Source organism: Fukomys damarensis, unplaced genomic scaffold (genome assembly GCF_012274545.1).
Source record: "Fukomys damarensis isolate Sample0158 unplaced genomic scaffold, DMR_v1.0_HiC HiC_scaffold_38, whole genome shotgun sequence".
In the NCBI taxonomy this organism is placed as follows: domain Eukaryota; kingdom Metazoa; phylum Chordata; class Mammalia; order Rodentia; family Bathyergidae; genus Fukomys; species Fukomys damarensis.
Genome location: NW_022900950.1, coordinates 32601253 through 32626939, shown reverse-complemented (window position 1 = coordinate 32626939; position 25687 = coordinate 32601253). Strand labels below are relative to the sequence as shown.

The following is a 25687-nucleotide window of genomic DNA, read 5'->3' as shown; positions in this document are numbered from 1 at the left end:
AAAAGCACAGCATGCTGCATTTGTTGAAATCAGAAGACATGGAACAAATTTCAAAATGAGACTTCCAAATCAACTAAGGCAACAACAAAGGAAAATGAGACAGGATAATCTGATACTAAACCACCTGGACTCCCTGAACTGGCAACAAAAGAGGATCTGGGAAAAATGAAACCAGAAATAATTTCTCTGGTAAGATCAGAGATTGTGCCCATAGTGATTAATACAAATCATTGTGCCCATGATTAATACATATAGAGTGAACACAGATTTTTAAAAAATAGAGAAGCTAAGGAACATGATGGAATACCAACATAGGAAACAAATGGAATTCATAAAAGAGATGCAAACAGATTTCAAGGACATTAAAAACTCCACTAAAAGTTTACACAGCAGAACGAGCCAATGTGAGGATGGAACATAAGATACAGAAGATAGGATTATAATTAGTGACAAGGAAAAGAAAAATTTCTTAAAAATAGTAAGGAATCACAAGAAATCAATTCAAGGGATGCTACATGTATGCAAAGAAGAACATAATACTGAACAAAGTCAATGAAGAAACAGGAAAAAGTGCAGATGACATTAAAAAACTGTTCACAGAAGTAATGGCAGAAAACTTGCCAAGTAGGGGAAAGAATTGGACATACGAATAAGTGAGGCATATAGGACTCCAACTAGCCATGATTTAAAAAAAAAAAAACTACATATAGTCATTTAATAGTCATGATTCCAGAAATCCAACAGAAGAACAAAATTTTACAAGAAGCTGGAGAAAAGAAACAAATCACACACAAAGGAAAGCTCATCAGAATCACAGCAGACTTCTCAACACAAACCCCCAAGGGAAGAAGAGCTTGGAGTGACACATTTCAAGCCCTAAAGGAAAACAGCCTCCAACACAGATTGATTTAGCCTGCAAAACTATCTTTCAAAATTGATAGAGAAATGCCATACTTTCATGACAAAGAACACATTAGAAATTTCATGAATACCAAAACAGCACTCCAAAAAATTATGAACATTACCCTAGGAAATGACAATGAGGATAACAATCCAAGGAAGCCCAGAAGAATGAATCCATCAGGCATGACAAGAAATTAAATGCAAACAAAAAGAATCTAACAAAAAAAAATAACAAGGATGTCAATATATATCATTTATAACCATCAATGTTAATGGTCTCAATTCACCAATTAAAAGAAACAGACTGACAAAATGGGTCAAGAAGCAAGATCCAACAATATACTGCATACAAAAATCACCCTTAATTAGAAAAGAAACTCATAGACAAAGTTAAAGGGTAGAAAAGAATACTTTAAGCAATAAAACTCAAAAAAGAGCAGGAGCAGGTATTCTTTTTGCAGATCAAGTGGAATTCAAACCAACACTGATTATGAGAGACGAAGGACACTACATCCCTGTAAAGGAAACAATTCAAGAGGAAAAGATGACAGTCATAAATACATATGCACCAAACACTAGTACACCAAACTATATGAAACAAATACTAACAGACATGAAAAATCAAATAAGAACTAATACAATAGTAGTGGGGGACCTCAATACCCCAGTGTCACTAACAGATAGATCAACTAGACATAAACAACAAAATACTAGAACTGAATCAAATTCTTGAACAAATGAACTTAACAGATGTTTACAAAGTGCTCCAATCCAGAAAATCAGAGTATACATTTTTTTCAGTTGCACACAGGTCATTCTCTAAAATAAACCACATACTCCCTCATAGAACATGTTTTAGTGCAAGGGAACTGAAGCTGTCCCCTGTATATTATCAGACCATAGTGCAATGAAACTGGAGATCAATAATAAAAAAAAACCCACAAGAATTTCATAAACACATTGAAATTGAACAACACACTCCTGAATAACCAATGGATCCAGAGGAAATTAAAGAAGAAATCAGATAGTTTCTTCAATTAAATGATAATGCCAATACAACATATCAGAATCTATGGGGCATAATGAAAGCAGGATTATGAGGGAAATTCGTAGGAGTGAATACTCATATTATGAAAACACAGTGAACTCAATTAAACAACCTGATGCTGAACCTCAAGCTTCTAGAAAAAGAAGAGCAGGACAAATTCAAAGTTCATTCAGAGGAGGAAATTATAAAGATCAGGGCAGAAATCAATGCAAAGGAGACTAAGAGAATGCTACCAAAAAAAAAAAAAATCAATGCAGCAAAGAGTTAGTTCTTCGAAAGAATAAACAAAATTTGCAACCCTTAGCCAACCTTATGAAGAAAAGGAAAGAAAAGGCCCAAATCCATGCAGTTAGGTATGAAAAGGGTGAAACAACAATGGGACCTATCAGAAATCCAGAGGATTATCAATACCTACTTCAAGAAACTATGTGCCAATAATGTTGAAAATACAGAAGAAATGGACAGGTTCCTAGATACATTTGAATTATCAAAGTTGAACTTAGACCACCTAAAAATTCTAAACAACTCAATATCAATCTATGAAATTGAAAATATAACTACAAAATTACCTAGAAAAGCCCAGGCCCTGATGGCTTCACTGCTGAATTATACAAGAGATTTAGAGAGGAACACTGCCACTACTCTTTAAACTCTACAATGAAATTGAAAGGGAAGCAATACTTCCAAATTCATGCCTCTAAACAAGTACCACCTTGATCCTCAAAGCAGAAAAAGACCCAACCAAAAAAAAGAACTATAGGCCAATCTCCCTAATGAACTTAGATGCAAAAATCCTTAATAAGATACTGGAAAATAGAATGCAGAAGATCAGCAGGAAGATCTTATACTCTGACAAAGTGGATTCATTCCAGGGATACAGGGATGGTTCAAAAAATATGCAAATCAATAAGTGTAATATACTATATTAATACTGCTAAGGGATAAAAGCCATATGATCATCTCAATAGATGCAGAAAAAACATTGGACAGATTCCAACACACATTCATGATAAACACCCTACAAAAATTGATACGTAGGGGAAGAACAAAAAGGGAAAAAAAAAATGTGAGAGAATGAAAAGATGAAAATAAAGTGTTTGTAGATGGGGAGGGGAGGAGGGGGTGAAGGGAGGGCAGAGGTAAGGGGAAAAAATGAGAATCAAGACTTGCCATGTAAAGGTACATGATCCCAACAATGAATGTAACTGTACTGTATCCCTAAATGTACCAATAAACTCAATAATTAAAAAAAAAAATTGAAATAGTCTCCACCTCAATCTCATTAAAGCCTTCTATGAAAAACAAACTTTAAATATCATACTAAATGGTCAAAAACTAAATTCCTTCACATTAACATCAGGAACAAGACAAGGCTGTTCATTATCACCACTCCTGTTCAATCAATATAGTTTTGGAAACATTAGCCACAGAAATTAGACGAGAAAGAAATAAAAAGAATAAAGATAGGAAATGAAGAAGGCAATTTATCATTATTTTCAGATGACATAATACTCTACATAGAAGACCCAAAAACTCCAACAAAAATCTTCTAGATTTAATAACCAAATTCAGTATAGATACAAGGTGAGCACACACAGCTTTTCTACACAGGAACAAGAGATTCACTGAGAGAGAAATGGGGCAAATAATTCCTTTCACAATAGAATACAAAAAAATGAAATATCTATACCGCTGTGAAAAAAAGAGATTGAAGAGGACATCAGAAAATGGAAAGACATCACTTGCTCCTGGGTAAGAATAATCAACATAGTGAAAATGTCCATACTTCCAAAACTCTTATATAGATTCAATGGAAGCCCAATTGAAATTCCACCAGCATACTTCACAAACCTTGAGAAAATAATCCAAAAATTCATTTGGAACAAGAAGAGACCTCTAATAGTAAAAGCAGTTCTCGGCAATAGAGACAAGGTAAAGGTATTACAATCCCCAACCTGAAACTATACTACAAAACTACTGTGATAAAAAACAGCATGATATTGGAAAAGAAACAGACCTAAGGACCAGTGGAACAGATTAGAAGATGTAGAAACAACTGCAGACACACTCATCAACCTCATCTTCGACAAGAAGCCAAACAGCCTCACTGAAGGCAAGATAATCTCTTGGTGCTGGAACAACTGGGTTTCAACTTGCCAAAGATTAAAACTAGACCTATATCTCTCACCAAGCACTAAACTAAGATTAAAATGATTAAAAACCTAAATATTAAAACAGGGACACTAAACTACCTGGAAGAGAAGTTAGGTAGAACTGTTGAAAATATTTGTGTAGGAAAAGATTTTATGAATAAAACCTCAGTTGCTCATGAAGTAGCACAATCGATAAGAGGGATGTATTCTTATATAAAGCTTCTGCACAGCAAAAGAAACCACCAACAGTGTGAAGAAACAACCCACAATATGGGAAAAAATTTTCACCAGTTATTCCTCAGGCAAAGGTTTACTATCTAGAATATATAAAGAACTCAAAAAAAATCAGAACTCCCAAATTTAGACCCACTCCAAAAATGGTCATTTGAAATGAACAGACATTTCTCAGACAAAGAAGTAGAGACAGCAAACAAACATGAAAAAATGTTTGACATTACTGGTCCTTCCAGAGATGCAAATGAAAACAACACTAAGATCCCACCTCACCCCAGAAAGAATGGATACTATTATGAAATCAACCAATAACAAATACTGGCATGGCTGTGGGGAAAAAAGAACACTCTTCCTTCTTGGTGGGAGTGTAGACTGGTGCAACCAATATGGAAACCAATATGAAGATAACTAAAAAAAATAAAAAAGAATTAGAGGTCCCATTTTACCCAGCTATTTTCCTGCTGAGTACCCAAAAGAATTAAAAGAATCATACCACCACAATATTTGCACCCATGTTTATAGCAGCACAGTTTGTAATAACTAAAACTTGGAAGCAGCCCATCTCCCATCAACTAGAGACTGGATAAAGAAAACTTGTTTTTTTTTTTTAAATGGAGTACTACTCAGCCATAAAAAGTGAAAAATTAGAGACATTTATAGCTAAGTGGATACACATTAAGGAGATATTCTTAAGTTAAATAAATAGGGCACAAATGTGTAAATTCCAAATAGTTTCTCTGGTGTAAGAAGCTGAAAGTGTAAATAAGGACTAAAAGGAATAATAGTAGATAAGGTGAAATAGGCAGGAAAGGGGCAAAGGGAAGGGGAAATGGGTGGGGTATGAGAAAGGAAAGAATAGAATGCAATTAATGTGAGAAAATGAAAAAATGTACATAAAAGTTTTTGTAGATAGGAAGGGGTAGAGGGGCTAGAATGAGGCTAGGAGAATGGGAGAAAAATAAGAACCAAGATAGATTATGTAAAGGTGCAGATTCCCAGTAATGAATACCATTATACACTGTATAGCTAAAATGTACGAATAAAATTTATTTTTAAATTGAGTTTATTGATACATTTTAGGTATACAGTACAGTCACATTCATTATTGGGATCTTGTACCTTTAAATGACAGGTCTTGGTTCTTTTTTTCCCTGTCCCTGCCCTCCCTTCATCACCTCCTCTCCTCCCCATTTACAAACACTTTTTTCCATTTTTTCATTTTGTCATATTTTTTCTTTTCCCTTATTACCTTTCCCCTACCCTTCCCACTTTCCCTACACCTTTAACCCTTTTCTTCCTATTTCACATTGTCAATTATCTCATTCAGATCTTATGTACTATTATAGTTTTTTACACCAGAGAAACTAGTTGGTATTTAGACATGTGTGACTTATTTATTTTACTTAGGAGTATATCCTCAACATGTATCAATTTTCCTATGAATGAATCTAATTTCTCATTCTTTATGGCTGAGTAGTATTCCATTTTATAGAAAAAATTTGGAACCATAAGAGACCTAGAATAGCAAAAGCCATCCTAGGCAACATACACATGGCAGCGGGTATAACAATTCCCAATTTGAAACTATACTACAAAGCCACTGGGATAAAAACAGCATGGCACTGGCAAAGAAACAGACCTGAGGATCAGTGGAATAGATTGGAAGACACAGAAACAACTGCAGATGTACTCAGCCACCTCATCTTTGACAAAGGAGCTGACCATCCCCACTGGAGAAAAGATAGCCTCTTTAATAAATGGTGTTGGAAAAACTGGATCTCAACCTGCCACACATTAAAACTATATCCTTATCTTTCACCAGGCACTAAAGTAAAATCCAAGTGGATTAAAGATCTAAATATTAAAACTGAAACACTAAACTTGCTGGAAGATAAGCTAGGCAGAACTCTTGAAGACACTGGCATAGGAAAAGACTTTATGAACAAATCCTCAGTAGCACGGGAAGTAGCAGAAGAATCAATAGCTGGGATCTCATCTTATTAAAAAGCTTCTGCACTGCAAAAGAAACCATCAACAGAACTAAGAGACAACCTACAATGTGGGAAAAAATTTTTACCAGCTGCTCCCCAAAGGACTATTATCTAGAATATATAAAATTAATTTTTAAAAAAGAAAAGAAAATATCTGCTCTTTAAAAACATTGCCAAGAAATGAAAAGTCAAGACAAACATTGGTTGGATACATTTTCAAAATATATAGCTAAATGAAAACTTTTGCCTTTATATGTTTATAAAGATTGCTTATATCTCAAGAACAATACAAAAAGCAACCACACTTTAAAGTGCTCATATGATGTGAACATATATTTCTCCAAAGAAGATACACAAACACATACCCATAAAAAGATGTTCAATATCATTAGTTATTAGAGAAATGCAATTTAAAATTATAATGATTGCTCACTCAAATGGCTACTATTATGAAAGTCTAACAATATCAGATACTGATGAGGATATGAAGCAACTATAACTCTCATAGATCAATCATAGGAAGCTGAGACAAAAAAAACACTTTGGAGAATAGCTTTGCAGCTTACTATAAAATTAAACACACACAGTATAGTCAAGCAATTGCATTCCTCTGTATTTGCCCAAAGGAAATGAAACCATATGTCCACAAAAAGACCTGTACACAAAGTACCTTCCTTTGTACCATAATACTTTCCTTTGTATGTCTGTGACATGTCTGTGTGTCCATACAATATTTATCAATAGAAGCAATGATCTACAAATGCATGTATAGACATTAGATATTAAAAAACAATATGTTCTGTATGATTCCATTTATATGACAGTCAAGAAAACACAATCTATAGTGATAGAAAGACAAACAGTATTTGCCTGAAACTGGTAATTTTGTCAATTATGGAAAGAGTGTGTGTCATTACTGCAGGTACAAGGCATATGCATTTGTCTAGGTTTAGCCATGACTAGCAAAGCTCTCAATACTATATCCTATTTGCTCCCGAGGAAGAGTGACATGGGCCATCTATTTACAGCTCAAAGGCAGTGTTCTCTCATCCTGCTGATTAATAACATGAACTGATAACCATACAAGACACCATTTTAGCACTACTGTAAATAACTACATTTCTGATCTTAAATGTTATTAATTAATCCTGAGCTTTATTCTTTAAAAAACGTCCTTATCTGTGGGACAGAAAACAACAAAGAAAACTATCTCATACAGTCATTTTCATATTATACAAAATATTATTTTATACAGTAATCAGCCTGCCAATTTAAAATTAATCATCATCTTTATAATTATGCTTATATTGTTAAATATATTTCTGTATACAGGTTTATCCTTAAAACAAATCATTACTTTTCATGAAGGCATGTCACAGTAACCCTTCTCCTTCAGCCTTAAAATGAGTATCTCTTATTGTTCAGCACAATAGCTTTCTCAACTTTCATTTTTTGTCCAAAACCTTGTAAGCAGCAAGCCATTCAGATGTTTTGTATAGTTTTTTATTTTTCATTTTTCTTTCCTTATTTATTCATTATTCCTTTCCTTACTTTCCTTCTCCAGCTATTTTTATTTTCTCAAAGCTGAGCAAATAGACCTAGGAAAATGACGGAAGATAATATTTTGCACATTCACAGTGATAAGACAGAATTACCTAAAAAATTAATAGTTTTTCTGTGACCCACAACACATTTAAGTACAGCTGACAGTGATGTATCTGTTTGGGTTGTAGTCAATAAAGAAGAAGCTTTCAAGGAAAATCTGCACATTAGTTTGGTCATCCCAAAGTATCATAAGTATTTTCCAGGAATACTGACCAAGCCTCATCTAGTCATACTTGATATTTTCCCCCTAATAATGCCACAAGCTTGGATTGACTACAGCTGGTGTCAACTTCCTTTCATTTGGAAAATGAAGCATTGTCTCCATTACTCTATTTAAACTGGTCTTGTAAAGAAAATCAACAGTTTCCATGCTGCCAAGTTCATAGATCTTTTCTCTACCCTTAAACTATCCAGTACTCTCAGTGGGATTCAAAATTATTAACCTCTCTTTGCATTTTTCAGATATTTTCTTCTTGTAGCTTCTAGGATACCAGTCTTCTTTGCCCCCTTCTGCACTGCCTGCTCCTTTTCAGTCTTCTTTGCTAGATGTCTAAGTGTTGAAATGGTGTAGGAACCAATCCTGGGATGTTTCCTTTATTTAGTTGCATTCCCCTGACCTGAGTATCTAGTAAACCCCAAAATTCATCATCCAGCTCTGACGTCTCCTAGAATTATAGATCATACTATATAAAAACTCCATCAGAATTTTCCAAAGAGAACTTTGTATTTTCTCCAAGGCATGGGCTTTCCTTTTGCTTTGGTTAGTCAGCCTATTTTAATCAATGGCATCATCATCCATCTTGTTATTCAAGCTAAAATTCTAGAAGTTATGACTGATTCTTTTCTTTCCCTGTTACACACCCTCACTGTCCAATCTACTGGCTCTGCTTCCAAAATGTATCCTAACAAGACAAGCTATTTCTCCTATTTTATCAAGTGGCATATCCATATTTCACACAATTTTGAAAGCTCCTAACTGATCTCCCTGCTTCTAATTTTACTTCTTCTATGCTACAGACTACCTATGATGATCTTGGTTTAAAAAAAAATGGATCACATTTAAAATTTCAGAGGCATTCCATCACATTTAATGCTTTACCTGGGCTTCACCCGCAATGGGATCTGTCCATCAATCACTTCCATACTCTCTCCCCTATGTACTGTTGAGGACTGGAGGAAAATTAAAGTCTAGTTGGCCTCCAATGTGAGCACAAAGGAGAAAGGCTGCATTCAAGGGTGACTGCATATTGCGTATTAGGGAAAAGTTAAGATAGCTGAGGTTAAATTGTTTACCAGAGAATGTACTAATGCATGTTGGAAGCCAGATGAGTCTTGCGTTATATTGATTGCTTGTTCCTGTGTTTGGAACCTGGATGTGTCTGCACCACGTGTTTCCAGTCAACATTGTCATGTGGGTCAGCAAAGTGACTGGGTGAATAAAAGTTAGGTTAGTGAGAGGATGAGGCTCCTCTGCCTACCAGAGGTATGGGCTCCCTGGCTGCCTGCAGGGTAAGCTCACTCTGTGTCTCTTCATCTTTCCTCCTCATTGGCCCCTGATCAGGGAGAATAAAGTAGCAGGTCTAGGTCCTACAGCAAGGCTGGCCTGGAGAGCTGGATACAATGTACCTCTTACTCTATCCCTGTCTGGGTTTGTACCTGTTCTCTGATGATGCTAAGCTCATTTCTACTCAAGGGTCCTTGTGCACGTTGTTTCATGTGCCTCGAACACATGTAGAGACAGGAAGACATCACCTTATAAGATTAGAGAGTCTAAAAAGAAACACATGGTACACACTCAAAGACTTTTTTCAAGACATGAGGCAGAAATTTCAGTTTTCCCATCTTTTCTATGTGGGAACACACAGGACACAGTTGACCAGAATGGAAGGGGTGGTAGTTAGTTATATCTAGTACTTACTCTGCTGGGGCTGGCTTTAGAGGAAGGAGTAGAAAAGATTCTGATGCCTGACCAGGGTAAGTGTCAGAGAAGAACAGGAGCATTCCTGGGAGATCTCTAAGAATCAGAGATAAAGAAGCTCCAGAAAAGTAGGCTATGAGAGATGAAGTGAAAAGGGGGAAATGAGATTTTTACAGTGATAAGGAATTGGATCACTTTTGTAAGAAGCCTGTATAAACTGGAGTTTTTGATTCTACTAGTGGCTGAAATGAGGTTATTTCAATATCTGTATTGAGGTCATCCCATTTGAGGACCAGAGGCTGCTTAAGGGAGAGATTCAATCTCTGTTCCTCATTTTGAATTATAACAGTTTAAATTGAAGATATTTCCATAAATCTTTGGCATTTGAAATTATATAAGAGAAAATGAAACAGTGAAAGGGGTTTCCTAAAAACCCAGGCCTTTCGTATGTAGATGAAGAGGGGTGGGTGTGTAGGAATGGGGACTAATTTTTCATACATCTTCACAGGATGCAAGCTTTCTCTAGCTTTTTGCATGAGGTTCATGGAGGAAGGTACCAGGCTTGGTTCCAAGTTGGCAGGTGATCACTGCTCCCCAAGATGATCCTTATGACCTGAAGTTGCGTGTGTGAGGCAAAGATTCCTCTTTCAACCTGTGTTGCTTTCTAGGCAAATAAAGTTAGCAGAAAAATAATAGGAGAGTTTGCATTTCAGAGCCTATTGACATTAAACTTTATTATAAAAAGGTCTGTTCTCATGAGGGCCTGCTTGTCTGGTGCTGTGCAGCGAAATACTGAGCATGGCCACTCTTACCACCTGGCCATTCACTGCCCATTTCTCCTACAAAGACTAGATTCCTAGTCTTGCCCCACTCTGAGGGCTCCTCTGTAACTTCTGCTGAAGGCTTCCTTTTGAGGTGTTTTCTGTATTTGACAGAACTGCCTCAGCCCAGCCTTGGATATACTGATTTTTGAAGTTAATTTTGGCCATCAGCTTGACTAGGCTGATGGCTGCCTGGAGAACTGGTGTGCTTCTGGATGTGTGTGCACTACGTGTTTCCAGTAAACATTATCACGTGGGTCAACAAAATGACTGCGGAACATGTGTCCAGAATGTAGACAGCACCATCCAATGGGCTGGGGCTCTGATGGAATGAAAAAAAATCATAAGGAGGAAGCTCATACATGCCCACACTCAACTCTTCTCAAGTCAGTACATTTTTTTTCTGTCACCTGTGTACATCAGTTTCCCAATATTTCAGCCTTTGGATGCTTATTTGCAATGGCTTTCCAGAGAGTTTTCAGGCCTTCAGTCTTGGGACTGGTTCTGCATGAATGGTCCCTCGCGTTCTGAGGCTTCCCACTTCTTGGAGCAAACAGCTAGTTTTCTTAGTTCTCCAGTCTTTACATGGCCACTGTGGCACTACTTAGCCTCTGATTGTGTGAACCAATCTACACATTTCCTCTTATGATTCTCATTCTCTCCCCATCTCCATGTATATGTTATATTCCTCTGGAAAATCTTGACTAATACACATATATTTCTAGGTTTAACACAATGCTTCCATTGTTCTCTTTGAGGGATGAGGGGTTCTGAGAAAATAAAATGGTGAAGACTTCCTACCATCTTAAAATTACCTTAAGAGCAAAACTAGGGATCTTGAAGAGATAGGAGAAAAGTCATGGAGACCCTTTTAATGCATTTTAATTGGATTCTTTGCTAAACAATTCAGTCACAGGAGTCAGTTTGTCTACATGTTTGGTGTACAAGAGAATGCTGCCTAGCAAACATCCTTCTGGCTTTACAGAGGTGTTTAACTTCAGAGCTCCTAAAGACTTACTGTACCCACAATGCTGTCAGGTAACTCTCTGGTACTGATGCTTCATCACTGTCTTTGGTATCTTGTGTTGAAACAACTAAATTTTCCAGAAAAACAAGCCAAGAAAAGAAAAGGATGGCCTTGAAAATAGATTAATTACGACACACTGCATTAATAAAATTTAGCTTCATCTTGTTTCCTCTAGGTAGATTTTCACTGGCCAAAAATTTTTAAAACCTTCCATATATTTTTGGGTCCTAAATGGTACCATTCTAAGTAGAAGACCCAAAAACCAAAGGCAGAATCAACACATTTTTTCTTAAAAGGCCAGGTAGTAAATATTGTAGGCTTCTGGGTAAAATTATGCCTCTATGAGAATGACACAACTATGAAAATAGTCAGTAAACAAATAGGTGTGGATGGATAGCATAAGTTATTTAAAAAGAAAGTAGGTGGCCAGCCCATAAACCATACTTCTGAGGAATTTAAAAATCCATAAATGTTGCTCTTTATCCTAATCCAGGTAACAGGTACAGGCTAGGTGGAAGATTAAGAACATAAATGAAAAGACATTTGAGTTCAAGTTTTGGCACTATAACTTACATGCAGCATGGGAAAGGATAAATTACTTATTTAGCCTACATTTCATTTTCTTCATTTATAATACAAAAATAACAATAGAACTTAATTCCATATTACCAGGAGTGCTCTCCAACAGCATCTCTTAAGCACCCTAAGACTTTTATAGCCAAATTTCTTAATATTCACATTAAGAGAATTAATAAAAATGTATTTCATTGTTCAGATGAGGAATTCATTATTCGAGTTCTCTAGAGGAATAGAGCAAACTGAATTATACATATAATATAAAAGGAAGACATATTAAATTGGGCTATATGATCAGAGGCCGAATAGTCCCACAGTGATGGAGTGCAAGCTGGAAAGCCAGAGAAACGAGCAGATTCTTGATCCAAAAGTTGGAAGCTACAAAACAGAATCAATAATGCAGCCCCTCTCCAAGACTAAATGCCTAGAAGCTCCCTAGAGAGTCACAGACGTGAATCTATTTTCAATGGCTGAAGAATTGGAGTCTGATGTCAGTGGGTGATAGCATTAAAAATAAAAGTTTTCCCACTCAAGAATAAAGATATGCTCAAATGTTCAGGGACCTTCTCCCTTCCTGGGCTTTTTGTTCAGTCTGGACCCCCAGCCAATTGGATGGTATTGCCCATGTAGGCCAGGTTTCCCCAGCCACTTCACCAACCCACATCCCAGTCATCACTGGAAACACATTCACAGACACACCCAGAGGGTGTTTTCCCAATTTTCTAGGCATCTTTCAGTGAAGTCCATCAGACAACCAAAATTGACTATCACACCATTAAAGGAGTTATAAAATCTTTAGCTTCATAGTTTTTTAAATTTCTGAATTACAGATTGGGGATTTTAGGCTAATATCTGTTTATGGCCATGTTTTCTTTTTCTTTTTTTTTTTCAGCTTTAATTGAGTTTATTGGTACATTTTAGGGATACAGTACAGTTACATTCATTGTTGGGATCTTGCACCTCTACATGACAAGTCTTGATTCTCATTTTTTCCCCTTACCCCTGCCCTCCCTTCACCCCCTCCTCCCCTCCCCATCTACAAACATTTTATTTCCAGTTGATTATACCATCAACCATGAGTCTTAGTGACTTTCACACTGAAAGCTTGAGTGTATAAAATAAGAGAAGTTAGTTTTAATGTTGCCAAATCTGACTATGTTTACTTCTGTCTTGTGGATTAACATGCAGTAAATGATTACTGCCAAGAATTTAAAAGTTTGTGTTTTCTACAGAGCGTTTTGAATCTTCCACTTCAGCGAACCTCACTCCTTGCTACTGGATGATTTGTTATAGGGAAAGAATGAAGTGGAAGCGGTCTCATAGCGGTGGTCAACCAGGAGGCAATGCCAGGTGACAGGTGACAGATGAGCACAGAGGCTGCTTCTCTGTGTCATTATAGCTGTCTGGTTTTTCTCTTTCTTTGTTACTCCAGAAGGATAACATGAAAATAGGACCCTTCCCTTCCCAGAAGAGTTGGAGAGTAAAGTCTTCTTAGCTCTAAAGTTAAGGAGAACAATTAATAGCTTATGGTGGATAATGACATTGACTCTGTGTTTAGTGGGCCATCTAAGTCGGATGTACAATTAAAAGAAAACAGAGTTTGAAGAGAAATGGAATATCTATAAGGAAAACATGAGGAAAATGGGAGGATTTCTCTAGAAAGGGGGGGAGGTGACTGAAGCTATTGCCAGAGCAGGTGCCTGGGCATTTGGGAGACGTTAGTAATGTTGTCCAAGAAAGAGAAGAACATGCTGCCTACAATCAGCCAAGTGAGCTATCCAGGCAAAGGCCATGGCAAGGGTTCAGTGCCCAGGAATTGAGTACAAATGATCCAATGCTTTCTGCAGCTCTCCTTTCCACACCAATCACTGGAGTAAGAAGTTGTCTGGCTGGGCACAGTAATGTACACCTAAAATCCCATCACTCTGGAAGGCTGAGGCAGGAGAATCACAAGTTTGAGCCCAGCCTGGGCAATTTTGTGGCTGCTGCTATTGTTTTCTGTTCCAGAGCCTGTGCCAGGCAATCTTCCCAACAGTAATAAGAAGGTGTTTAATGTCTTCCACATCTGGGGAGAGTGATAACCATCAGTTATACAGGGCCTCAATCTCTAAATTAAGACATCCAGAAGGAATAGGAATGGCAAGGTTCTAAGGACTCTTGTGTACTTCTAAAGACTGAAGTGAATTTTGCAAAAGTGAAACCCCAATCACAAATGTGTGAATACAAATAGGCCAGTTTTAGAGGAACTCCATCTGCCTTCCTCTACAAGCTAGTGATATTTTTATGCAAGTGGTATATTCTTGAAACCTTCAGTATTGCAAAACAAGTCACAACTAAGATTATTTTTAGAGATCTGAAGTTTTTCCGCATTTGTGCATAAAATAGATTTGCATGTGTTACATCATACAAAAAAGCACAATACTTCAGGTTCATATCCAGTTTCAAAAGCACAAAATTCAGGTTCATATCCAGTTTATAGCTTAATAATAGATTCTGTAGTGTTAGATAGCACTGGCAGCCCACCAAAGGGGAGCACCATGACTTTAAATACTACCTAACTGTTAGTGACTAGCACTTTTATATCTCCATCCAGGTCGTGATCTCCAAACTCTAGTCCCAGAGATCCAAGGCATCATCCTATAGCAGCAGTGACAAACCTTTCAGAGAGAATGCCAAACTGCAACCCCAAATCCACTTACTTATCACAAAGTGCCAACACTGCAATGAAACCTGAATAATAAGGTTTTAGTTAAAAAGAACAACTCATACACTGACATCTTTTGCCTTAAAAGGAAAACAAATAACACATGTGCCATAGGTTCACCACTACTGTGCCACAGATGGTCAGAGGCACTCCAGCCTTCACTTGACTCGATTTGGCTCTTCTCTGTACAGAAGGCTCTTCTCCTCCTCTTCTATTACACTTCTTCTCTCATAGCCCATGTCCAATGAGATGAACTGTATTTTTCTCTGCCTTCTCAGTCTCCCACCACTGCATGGTCCAATGCCCTGCCCTCTCACCTGGATTCCCACATCGTCTCCTGACCATTATACTTGCTTCAGCCTCTGTGTACTTATAATCTGTTCTTGACAAGGGAGTCAGAGATCCCACTTAAACAAAAGTCAGATTATGCCACCATAACTGCAAACCTCCAATGGCTTGGTCTTTTCTTTGGTACGAGGGATCAAACTCAGGACATTGCAATTGTGAGGCAGGCGCAGCACCACTGATCTAAATCCCCAGCCCTAGTTTCTCATTTTGAATGAGCTAAATCCATACTGAGGCAGTAAGGGCCCATGTGACTCCCACTCCCAAAACCAATCTCTTATTCTCATTCTCTACCACTCTCTTTTCCACTCTGTGCTACTTCCTCGTCCTTTCTAGTACCTCAGGGACTTTGCACTGGCTCTTTGCATGGTATGAAATACCCAAAAACTCCATGCATCCTCCACTTCCTTTCTGAATAAGTTTAACGGTCACCTTTTCAGGAAAACCTTTCTCAACCACTCAGTCTAAAACTGTAACCACTCTCCTTCTTGTCCCACACCTCCTATTCCCCTTCAAAGTTTCATTTTCTTCAATACTGTTCATTTCTCCCAAAAGATGATGTAATTCATTTAGTTACTTTTTAAGAAAAAGTTTGCCTTCCATTCTAAAATTTAAGTTACACCTGGACAAAGATTTTTCTGATCTCACTGCTTTGTCCCCACTTCCAGACAGTGGTAAAAGTTCCTCTGTCCCTCAGTCACTGCTACTGAGTAATTAAATCATACAATTCACTTGTACCAGCTCTGAACACAGAAAAAACAATCAAATGTGTACATCTCATGGGAACCATTAAATAATCTGTTTATTAAAAAAAGCAATCACTAGGGCCTTCATCGGAGCAGACCAGTGAGAACTGCCCAGCCACACAGGGAACTTGCTTCTCCTCCATCTCCTCCAGTGTCCCAGGCCTTCATCACAGCAGATCAGTGAGAGCCACCCAGCTGGGCAGACACCTCTGCAGCATTCTCCATATCCCCATGCTCTCAAGGTGTCCTGGCTTTGCCAGTACCAGGATCCACACTTCAGAGACACAGGTGATCACAAAGGCCATTTTAATCAGCTCCAGAAGATAGAACAGAAGTGAACAAAAGCAATACAGGCACATCAGACCTTTGTAGTTGGTAAGTTGGAGGGATCACAACCTTCCATCAGAACCTGGACTATCTTCAGGGGAAGGGCAGCTGGAACCTGCAGTAGATACTTGCAGAGTTCAAACCTGCAGGAGGTCAGTAAGCCCAACTTGGGCCTAGCAACCAGAATTCAGCCTGAATTTCAAGGGTCTGCAGTTGGCTAGCTGAGACTAATTGACTTAGTTGTGCACATTGCTGCCCACACTGTCTATTATGACAGCAGAGATATACAATGAATGAGGCTATTCAATTTTTTTCTGTCTTTTCCTCTATTTCTAATTATTACTTTAAAAATTTTATTTTCTCCCATTCTGCAAATTCTTCCCTTTTTTTTTCTTCTTTTTCACACTCAGTCTCTTGCTCCAGCACATTATTGTTAATCTCCCTTTTTGTTCCTGTTTCTGCCCTAATTCGGATTTTTTCTTTATCTTTTCTTCTCTTTTTCCTTTGCATGATGATCATTAGTTTCAAAGGAAAGTGAGTGCAACTTATAGCTTCCCTATTACTGTTAAGTTGTTCAATTCTTGTCTTTATTCTTGCACTCTGTCTCTCCCTTTTGCCTTGAACAGTTTCCTAGAGTTTGTGTGATCATCCTGTACTCAGACTTCCCTTGAAACCTTCTCCTATTCTTTTATCTATCTATTCCTCTCCTCCCAACTCCTTCTAAGTCCCCATCCTGAAGGGTAGAGTTGCTATATTGAATAGTTTATTCACTATAAAAATATTTGGGGCTGGTCCTCGATTTTGATTTCATTCACATGGCTAAAGGTGACAGATGAATAACTAACACAGTGATCAATTTCTAAGCTGTGCTTGATACTATTGTGTTGCTGATTGTATCAACTGGGCCAAAGGGTTGTGAAGGATTTAATGAATTCTCCTTTATGATATTATGAAAATGAGAGTGTTTCTAAGTCTTTAGAGACTCAAAATCTAAACAGCAGCTATATCAGGAAGATCAAAGTACTAACCAGTAATTAAACCAAGGACAGCCCAACAACAAAAATAAAAATGAGCAAACACTTAAGCAAGACACAAATACAAACTTCTAGTAAACCAACAGCAAATTCAAAGGGGAAAAGAGGAGGAAAAGTCTGACAATCAATTACCAGGACACCCTGAACTCATAGCACATGAAGTAACAAAACCTATCAATCAGACTCTAGAAAAATTCAAAACAAAAATAATTTCGCAGATTACTAGAGAGATGGTGAGCACAATGAAAGACATGATTAGAGACTCTAGAACAGAAAATGATGAAAAAATAGATGCACTAGGACCATGATAGAAGCCAGGAATGCCCTCCATAGGAAAGAAATGGAAACCATGAACGCACACATAGGAAAGAAATGAAATCCATAAATCAGACTCAAAAAGATACCCAGGAGATTAAAAACTCTATAGAAAGCATTCACAGCAGAATGAACAAATGGGAAGATAGAATTTCATATTAGAAGATAGGATTGCAGTCAGTGACAAAGAAAAGAGAGATTTCTTAAAAACAGTAAGAGATCATGAGAAATCAATTCAACAACTCCTACATGACGCAAAGAAGAATAAAATAAGATTGATAGGAATTCATGAAATATCAGGAGAAAGTACAAATGATATAAAAAAATTCTTCACAGAATTAATGACAGAAAACTTCCCAAACAGAGGGGAAGAATTTGACATAAAGATAAATGAGGCATATAGAACTCCAAGTAGCCATGATCAAAAAAACTCTACACCTTAGACCTATGATAGTCAAGATCCCAGAAACACAACAGAAGAACAAAATATTGAAAGGAGTCAGAGAAAAGAAATAAATCACATGCAAAGGAAAGCCCATCAGAATCACAGCAGACTTTTCAACACAAACCCTCAGGTCAAGGAGAGCCTGGAGTGAGGTATTTGAAGCTTTAAAACAAAATAACCAACAATCTAGACTGATTTATACTGCAAAACTCTCTTTCAAAATGGATGGGGAAATAAGATACGTCCATGACAAAGAACACTTGACAAACTTCATGAATACCAAACCAGCACTACTAGGAATTCTAAACAATATCCTAGAAAAATACAATGAAGTTCACAACACCATGACGTCCAGCAGAGCAAATCAATTAGGCAAGGCAAGAAACTAGTGAGAGAGGGGGAAAAATTAAAAAGACCAATAACATGACAATGATAAGTCAGCACATATCAGTTATAACTTTCAATGTCAATGGCCTCAATTCACCAATCAAAACAAACAGAACAGCAGAATGGATTAAGAAGCAAAATCCAACAATATGTTGTACACTAGAAACACACCTAGTTCAAAAAGAAACTCTTAGATTGAAATTGAAAAGATGGAAAACAGTTCTCCATGCCACAGAAGCCCAGAAAAAAGCAAGGGTAGCTATCTTATTCACAGACAAAGTAAATTTCAAACCAAAACTAATTAAAAGACACAAAGAAGGTGACTACATCCTTCTAAAGGGAACAATTCAAGAGGAAGAGATGACAATCATAAAGAAATATGCACCAAATATTAATGCCCCCAACTATATAAAAGAAATATTGAGAAACATGAAAAACCAAATAAGCACTAATACAATTGTAGTGGGAGATCTAAATATCACAAACAGACAGATCATCTAGACAAAAAAAATCAACAACAAAATACTAGAACTAAACCAAGCTTTTGAACAAATGGATTTAATAGATGTCTACAGAGTGTTCCACCCCAGAAAATCAGAACATACATTCTTTTCAGCCACATAAGGGTCATTCTCCAAAATAGGCCACATGCTAGTTTATAGAACATGCTTAAGTAACTGCAAAGGAATTGAAGTTATCCCCTTATGTTATCAGACCATAGTACAAATTAAACTGGAGATTAATAGCATAAGAAACTGTAAGAACTTCACAAACACATGGAAATTGAACAACACTCTCCTGAAAAATCGATGGGTCACAGAGTAAATTACAGAAGAAATTAGTCAGTTTTTACAAATAAATGATAATTCCAATAAAAATACAGGATTCAATTGGACACAGTGAAAGCAGTTCTATATGGAAAATTCATAGCAGGAAATATCCACATTAGAAAAACACAGCAAGCTCAAATAACAACCTAATGATGAATCATAGGCTCCTAGAAAAAGAAGAGCAAGAAAAACCCAAAGCTCGTACAAGGGAAGAAATTGTAAAGATCAGAGCAGAAATTAATGCAATGGAAACTAAGAGAATGATACAAAAAAATAAATGAATCACAGAGTTGGTATTTCAAAAAACTAAATAAAATCAATAAAACCTAAGTTAACCTTGTCAAAAAAAGGAAAGGCTCAGATCCATGCAATTAGGAATGAAAAAGATGAAGTCACAACAAATCCAGCAGAAATCCAGAGAATCACCAGTACCTGCTTCGAGAATCTATATTCTAATAAAATGGAAAACACAGAAGAAATGGACAGATTTCTTGACACTTGTGAATTACCAAAGTTGAATGACAAATATACAAATTTTCTAAGCACACCAATTACAATCAGTGAAATTCAAAACATAATTAAAAGTTTACCAATGAAGAAAAGCCCAGGTACTGATGGATTCACTGCTGAATTCTACATGACATTTAGAGAAGAACTAATGCCTCTACTCTTTAAATTCTTCAATGAAATTCAATGGAAGTAATACATCCAAATTCATTCCTGGAAGCAAATATTACTTTAATTCCAAAACCAGAGAAAGACCCAACCAAAAAAGAGAAGAACTACAGGCCATTCTCCTTAATGCACACAGATGCAAAAATCCTTAATAAAACACTGGCAAACAGAATACAGAGGGTCACCAAGAAGATCATACACCCTGACCAAGTTGGATTTATCCCAGGGATGCAAGGATGATTCAACATACATAAATCAATAAATGTAATACACTATATTAACAGAGTCAAGAACAAAAACCATATGATCATCTCAATGGATGCAGAAAAGGCAAATGACAATATACAACATCCATTTGTGATTTTAAAAATGCTGCAGAAAATTGGAATAGATGGTCTTTATCTCAACTTGATAAAGTCTATCTATGAAAAACCCAACAACCAACATCATATTAAATAACCAAACACTGAAAACCTTCATGCTAAAATCAGGAACAAGATAAGGATGTCCACTATCACCACTCCTGTTTAATATAGTTCTAGAAACATTAGCCACAACAGTTAGACAGGAGAAATAAATTAAAGCAATAAAGATGGGAAAGGAAGAAGTTAAACTGTCATTATTTGCTATAGATATAACACTACATTGAAGACCCCAAAAAACGCTGCCAAAACACTTCTTGACTTAACTGACACTTTCAGCAGAGTAGCGGGATACAAGGTCAACACTGAAAAATCAATAGCCTTCTTGTCCACAAATAACAGACTCACTAAGAGAGAAATTAGGGAAACTATTCCTTTCACAAAAGAATAAAAAAATGAAGCACCTAAGAATCAATCTAACAAAGGAAACAAAATATTGCTACACTGAAAACTACAGCTCTCTGAAAAAAAGAGCTCAAATTGGATCTAAGAAAATGGAAAGATATCCCCTCTTCTGGTCAGGAAGAATCAACATAGTTAAAATTTCTATACTACCAAAACTGATATGCAGATTCAATGCAATCCTGATTGAAATTCCAATAGTATATTTCAAAGAACTCAAGAAAATAATCCAAAAATTCATTTGCAACCAGAAGAGACCTATAATAGCAAAAGCCATCTTAGGCAACAGAGACATGATGGGGGTATCACAGTCTCAAATTTGAAACTACACTACAAAGCCACTGTGATAAAAACAGCTTGGTACCAGCAAAGAAAAAGACCAGAGGATCAGTGGAATAGATTGGAAGATACAGACACAACTCCAGATGTATTCAGCTCCATCTTTGACAAAGGAGCCAACAATCCTAAGTGGAGGAAAGATAGCATCTTTAATAAATGGTGCTGGAAAAACTGGATTTCAACCTGCTAAAGGTTAAAACTAGACCCCTATCTTTCACTATGCACTAAAGCAAAATCCAAGTGGATTAAAGATCTAAATATTAAAACAGAAACTCTAAACTTGCTGAAAGATAAGTTAGGCAGAACTCTCAAAGACACTGTCATAGGAAAAGTCTTTATGAACACATCCTCATAGGAACTAGCAGAAAGAATCAACAACTGGGATCTCTTCTTATAAAAAATCTTCTGCATGGTAAAAGAAACCACCAACAGAGAGTAGAGACAATCTACAGTGTGGGAAAAAATTTTTACTGGCTGCTCCTTAGACAAAGGACTATTATCTAGAATATGTAAAGAACTCAAAAAATCAGACACCCTGATTTTAAAATGGGCATTTGAACTGAACAGATGCTTCTCACACAAAGAAGTAAAAGCAGCAAATAAATATATGAAAAAAATGTTGAAGATCAGTAGTCACTGGAGAGATACAGATGAAAACAAAAAATGAGATTCCACCTCACCCCAGAAAGAATGACTGCTATCAAGAAATCACACAATAACAAATGTTGGCAGGGTTTTGGGGAGAAAGGAATCCTTCTCCATTGTTGGTGGCAGTGCAGACTAGTGCAACCACTGTGGAAATCAATATGGAGATATCTCCAACAACTAGGATTAGAGGTTTCATTTGACCCAGCTATGCCTCTGCTGGGTATCTCTCCAAAAAAATCATATCACAGTGATATACGTTCATCCATGTTTACAGTGGTATAGTTCATAATAGCTAAAACTTGTAAGCAACACAAATGCCTATCAACTCGAAACTGGATAAAGAAGATATGGTTTTTCTATAAAATGGAGTACTATCAGGCATAAAGAATGAGAAACTAGAGTCATTCACAGGAAAATGGATACATATTGAGGCCACACTCTTAAGTGAAATAAATAAGACACACATGTGTATATACCAAATAGTTTTTCTGGTGTGAAAAACTAAAAGTGTAAATACAACCCAAATTGTATACGTGATAATGAAAAATAGGAACAAAGGGGCTAATGGTGTAGGGGAAGTGGAAAGAGTAGAAGAAAGGAAATATGGAAGAAAAATGTGAGAAAATGAAAAAATGGAAACAAAGTCTTTGTAAATAGGACATAGTTAGAAGATGTGGTTTTTCTATAAAATGGAATATTACTCAGCCATAAAGAAAGAGAAATTAGATTCATTCATAGGAAAATGGATACATATTTTGAGGATATCCTCCTAAGTGAAATAAATAAGTGACACATGTGTAAATACTGAATAGTTTCTCTGGTGTGAATAAACTGTAATAGTACATAAGATCCTAATGAGAAAATTGACATTGTGAAATTGGAAGAAAAGGGCCAAAGGTGTAGGGAAGGTGGGATGGGTAGAGGAAGGGTAATAAGGGAAAAGAAAAAAATGTGAGCAAATGAAAAGATGGAAATAAAGTGTTTGTAAATGGGGAGGGGAGGAGGGGATGAAGGGAGGGCAGGGACAAGGGAAAAAAATTAGAACCAAGACCTGTCATGTAGAGGTACAAGATCCCAACAATGAATGTAACGGTACTGTATCCCTAAAATGTACCAATAAACTCAATTTAAAAAAAAAAGGAGAGAGTTGAGCGGGTGAAGAGAGGGTAGGGGTATGAGAAAAAAGTGAGACCCACGATCTGTCATGTAAAGGCAGAAATTCCCAGTAATGAATGTAACCATATGGTTTATTTAAAAAGTACCAATAAACTCAATTTAAAAAATAAAAAGCAATCATTGCTGGGGATTTAGCTCAGTGTTACCAGTTCCTGCCTCACAAATGCAAGAGGACCCAAATTTGATACCCAGTACTGGAAAAAAAAAAAGTAATCATTAAGACCATAAATAATTACCCAAGTAAAGGATAATTCACAAAGTAACATAATGGCAAACATAAAAAATATTTGTCCCCAGCAATAATAAAAGTAATAGTAATGTTAATGCTCAATCTAGGCAAAAAAAGTCAAGAAAATAGCACACACAAGAAACACTAGCATAAAAACAATCATCAGAAGTCCCCTAGAAAATTAGCCTGAAAAAATTTTATGCCTGTATCCAATAATTAAATTAAAATAACTTATTATGAAAATATGAAGATACAATTATTATGAAAAGACAAACTGCCATATTATCTGAAGAAATGTACAATAAGCAGAACCCAGTTTTCAGTAATTGGAAAATTGGTAAATAAACTAGGATGCCACTTCCCAAGGCAACCTGTTCTTCCTATTTTTTCAAGAGGCTCTTCTGGAAGGACCTCTACTGATCTGTAAGACTCTTCTGGTTGCAACCTCTCAAAGTATCATCTACCATACTTTCATAACATCTATCAGATTTATAATGATATGTTCATCTTTGTGCCTATCCTACCAATTAGATTACATGCTGCAGGAAGGCAGCTGCTCTATTTTATTCATGGTTAAGTCCTAAATCCACAACTTCCACAGCACAAATATCTAAAATTTGTTGAATAAATTCCTACATGAACAAATAGAATATTATACTCTTTAAAATATTTCTGAAACATTCTGACCACATAGGAAATTCCTACAATATGATAGTTTGAAAAAAATTTGCATTTAGTGTCATTTCAGTTATTGAAAAATGAGCAAGAAAAATACATTAGAAGATATTCCATAGTATTAACACTCTCTAGGTAGCAAAAATGCAAGTATAATTTGCTTCTTTTTCATATTTTTCTATATTCAGAATTTTATCATACTGATCTGTCTTTGCCATATTTGTCTATACTCAAGGTTTTTACAATGGATATACCGTATTTCTAGAATAAAATACTATTCTTCACAGAAACCATGGGAATAGAGAAAGGATGAAAGAAAGAAGTGCAGAGAACCTCAGGGAAGACCTGGCACCACTGTAGAACAGGAGCAGAGGGCCAGGAAGGGCAGCAGTCCCATTCTGCAAGCAAAACTGATGTGCTCCAGATCAGTGAACAAATGAAAAGGTGATGGGGTCACTCTGACACCCTAGGAATATCTCTCTGCCAAACTATAGCTCAAGGGCTGGCAATACATCCCCCATCTATGTTTTTAAACTAAGTTGTACTGAAATGCACCTGTTCACTCATAGGCAGCCTACTGCTACTTTCAGACTAAAATGGCCTTCAGGCTATAAATGTCAGTTTCAAGTATTAGTGACACAGATGACTATGACCTATAAACTGTGAAGTATTTACTCTCTGGCCTTTGGCAGAAAAGGTCTTCTGAAACCTGATCTACAGGGTGTTTTAGAGGGGGAGAAACTCTAAAAACCAGTAGGTAATAACAAAAGCCACCACTGTAATGGTGACATAGAGGAAGATGTTACACACAGATATGTTTTCTCGATATTTATATCTACAGACAGATGAAGGAAAAAGAAAAGGCTCCTTTAAAGAGATAAGAGATATTCATATTTTAGACAGTTCCAACATTTTACATGATTAATACTTCAATGTGCAGCAGGAAAAAGGCAGCAATCACAGGACCCATTACCTGAAGGATCAGAAGTGTAGAGACTTGCAGCTGTTGTGATGGGTCCTGGTGGATGGATGGCACTCGCTGAAGACCGCTGACTTGCAATCAGAATCCTACTCTTCGCAGATGGCAGTCTGGACATTGCACCCAATCCCAGCTGGGGCTTAAGGAGCATGGCTGATCGATAGAAAGTTGGAGGGACTTCATAATGTGTATACGGAGGAGAACAAAATTCTTCTTTTCCAGAGTGGTCTGTCACCTACAATAAATGACCAGAAGCTCAATCAGGAACTTTGCAGAATATTATGAGACTAAACAAGGTCAGGAGATCCAAATTCAAACAACAGACATTCTGTCTTCACTGAGTTGCTTGATCACAGATCACTTACTGTCTCTGGGCCCAGTGCCCTCATCTCTAATTGACAACACAACGTGATGAACTCTTAGGTCCCTTTCACTTCTAGCACTCTATATGAATCTATATTTCTATTGGAGAAGAAAGAATTCACTCTGTAAGATTCTCCTACTTTCATCACTACAAATTAATTGGAATTTGAGACAGTTGTAGTCTTTAAATACATAATGTCAATGAACCAAATAAATGATTTAGTAAACATTAAGGAAATTATGAAAGTTTTATATTTATGGAAAAAGGTACCATTTAGTGGATGAACTTTTATCGATTTATATTGTCTTTACTATTGCAGGTCATGTAGAAAATAAAATATATTCTGTTACACAGGAGAAATGACTACTT

The 25687-nt window shown here is 36.6% G+C and overlaps 1 protein-coding gene across 3 annotated transcripts in view; it reads right to left on the bottom strand.

Moving 5' to 3' along the window:
• Mtus2 (microtubule associated scaffold protein 2) overlaps window positions 1-25687 on the bottom strand; it is a 665483-nt gene that overhangs the window by 398187 nt on the left and 241609 nt on the right. For all 3 annotated transcript variants that reach the window (XM_033759933.1, XM_010623851.2, XM_033759934.1), the window contains one exon: window positions 24949-25189. In XM_033759933.1, coding sequence (XP_033615824.1) covers window positions 24949-25189 — 241 coding nt within the window. The remainder of the gene's footprint in view (window positions 1-24948; window positions 25190-25687) is intronic.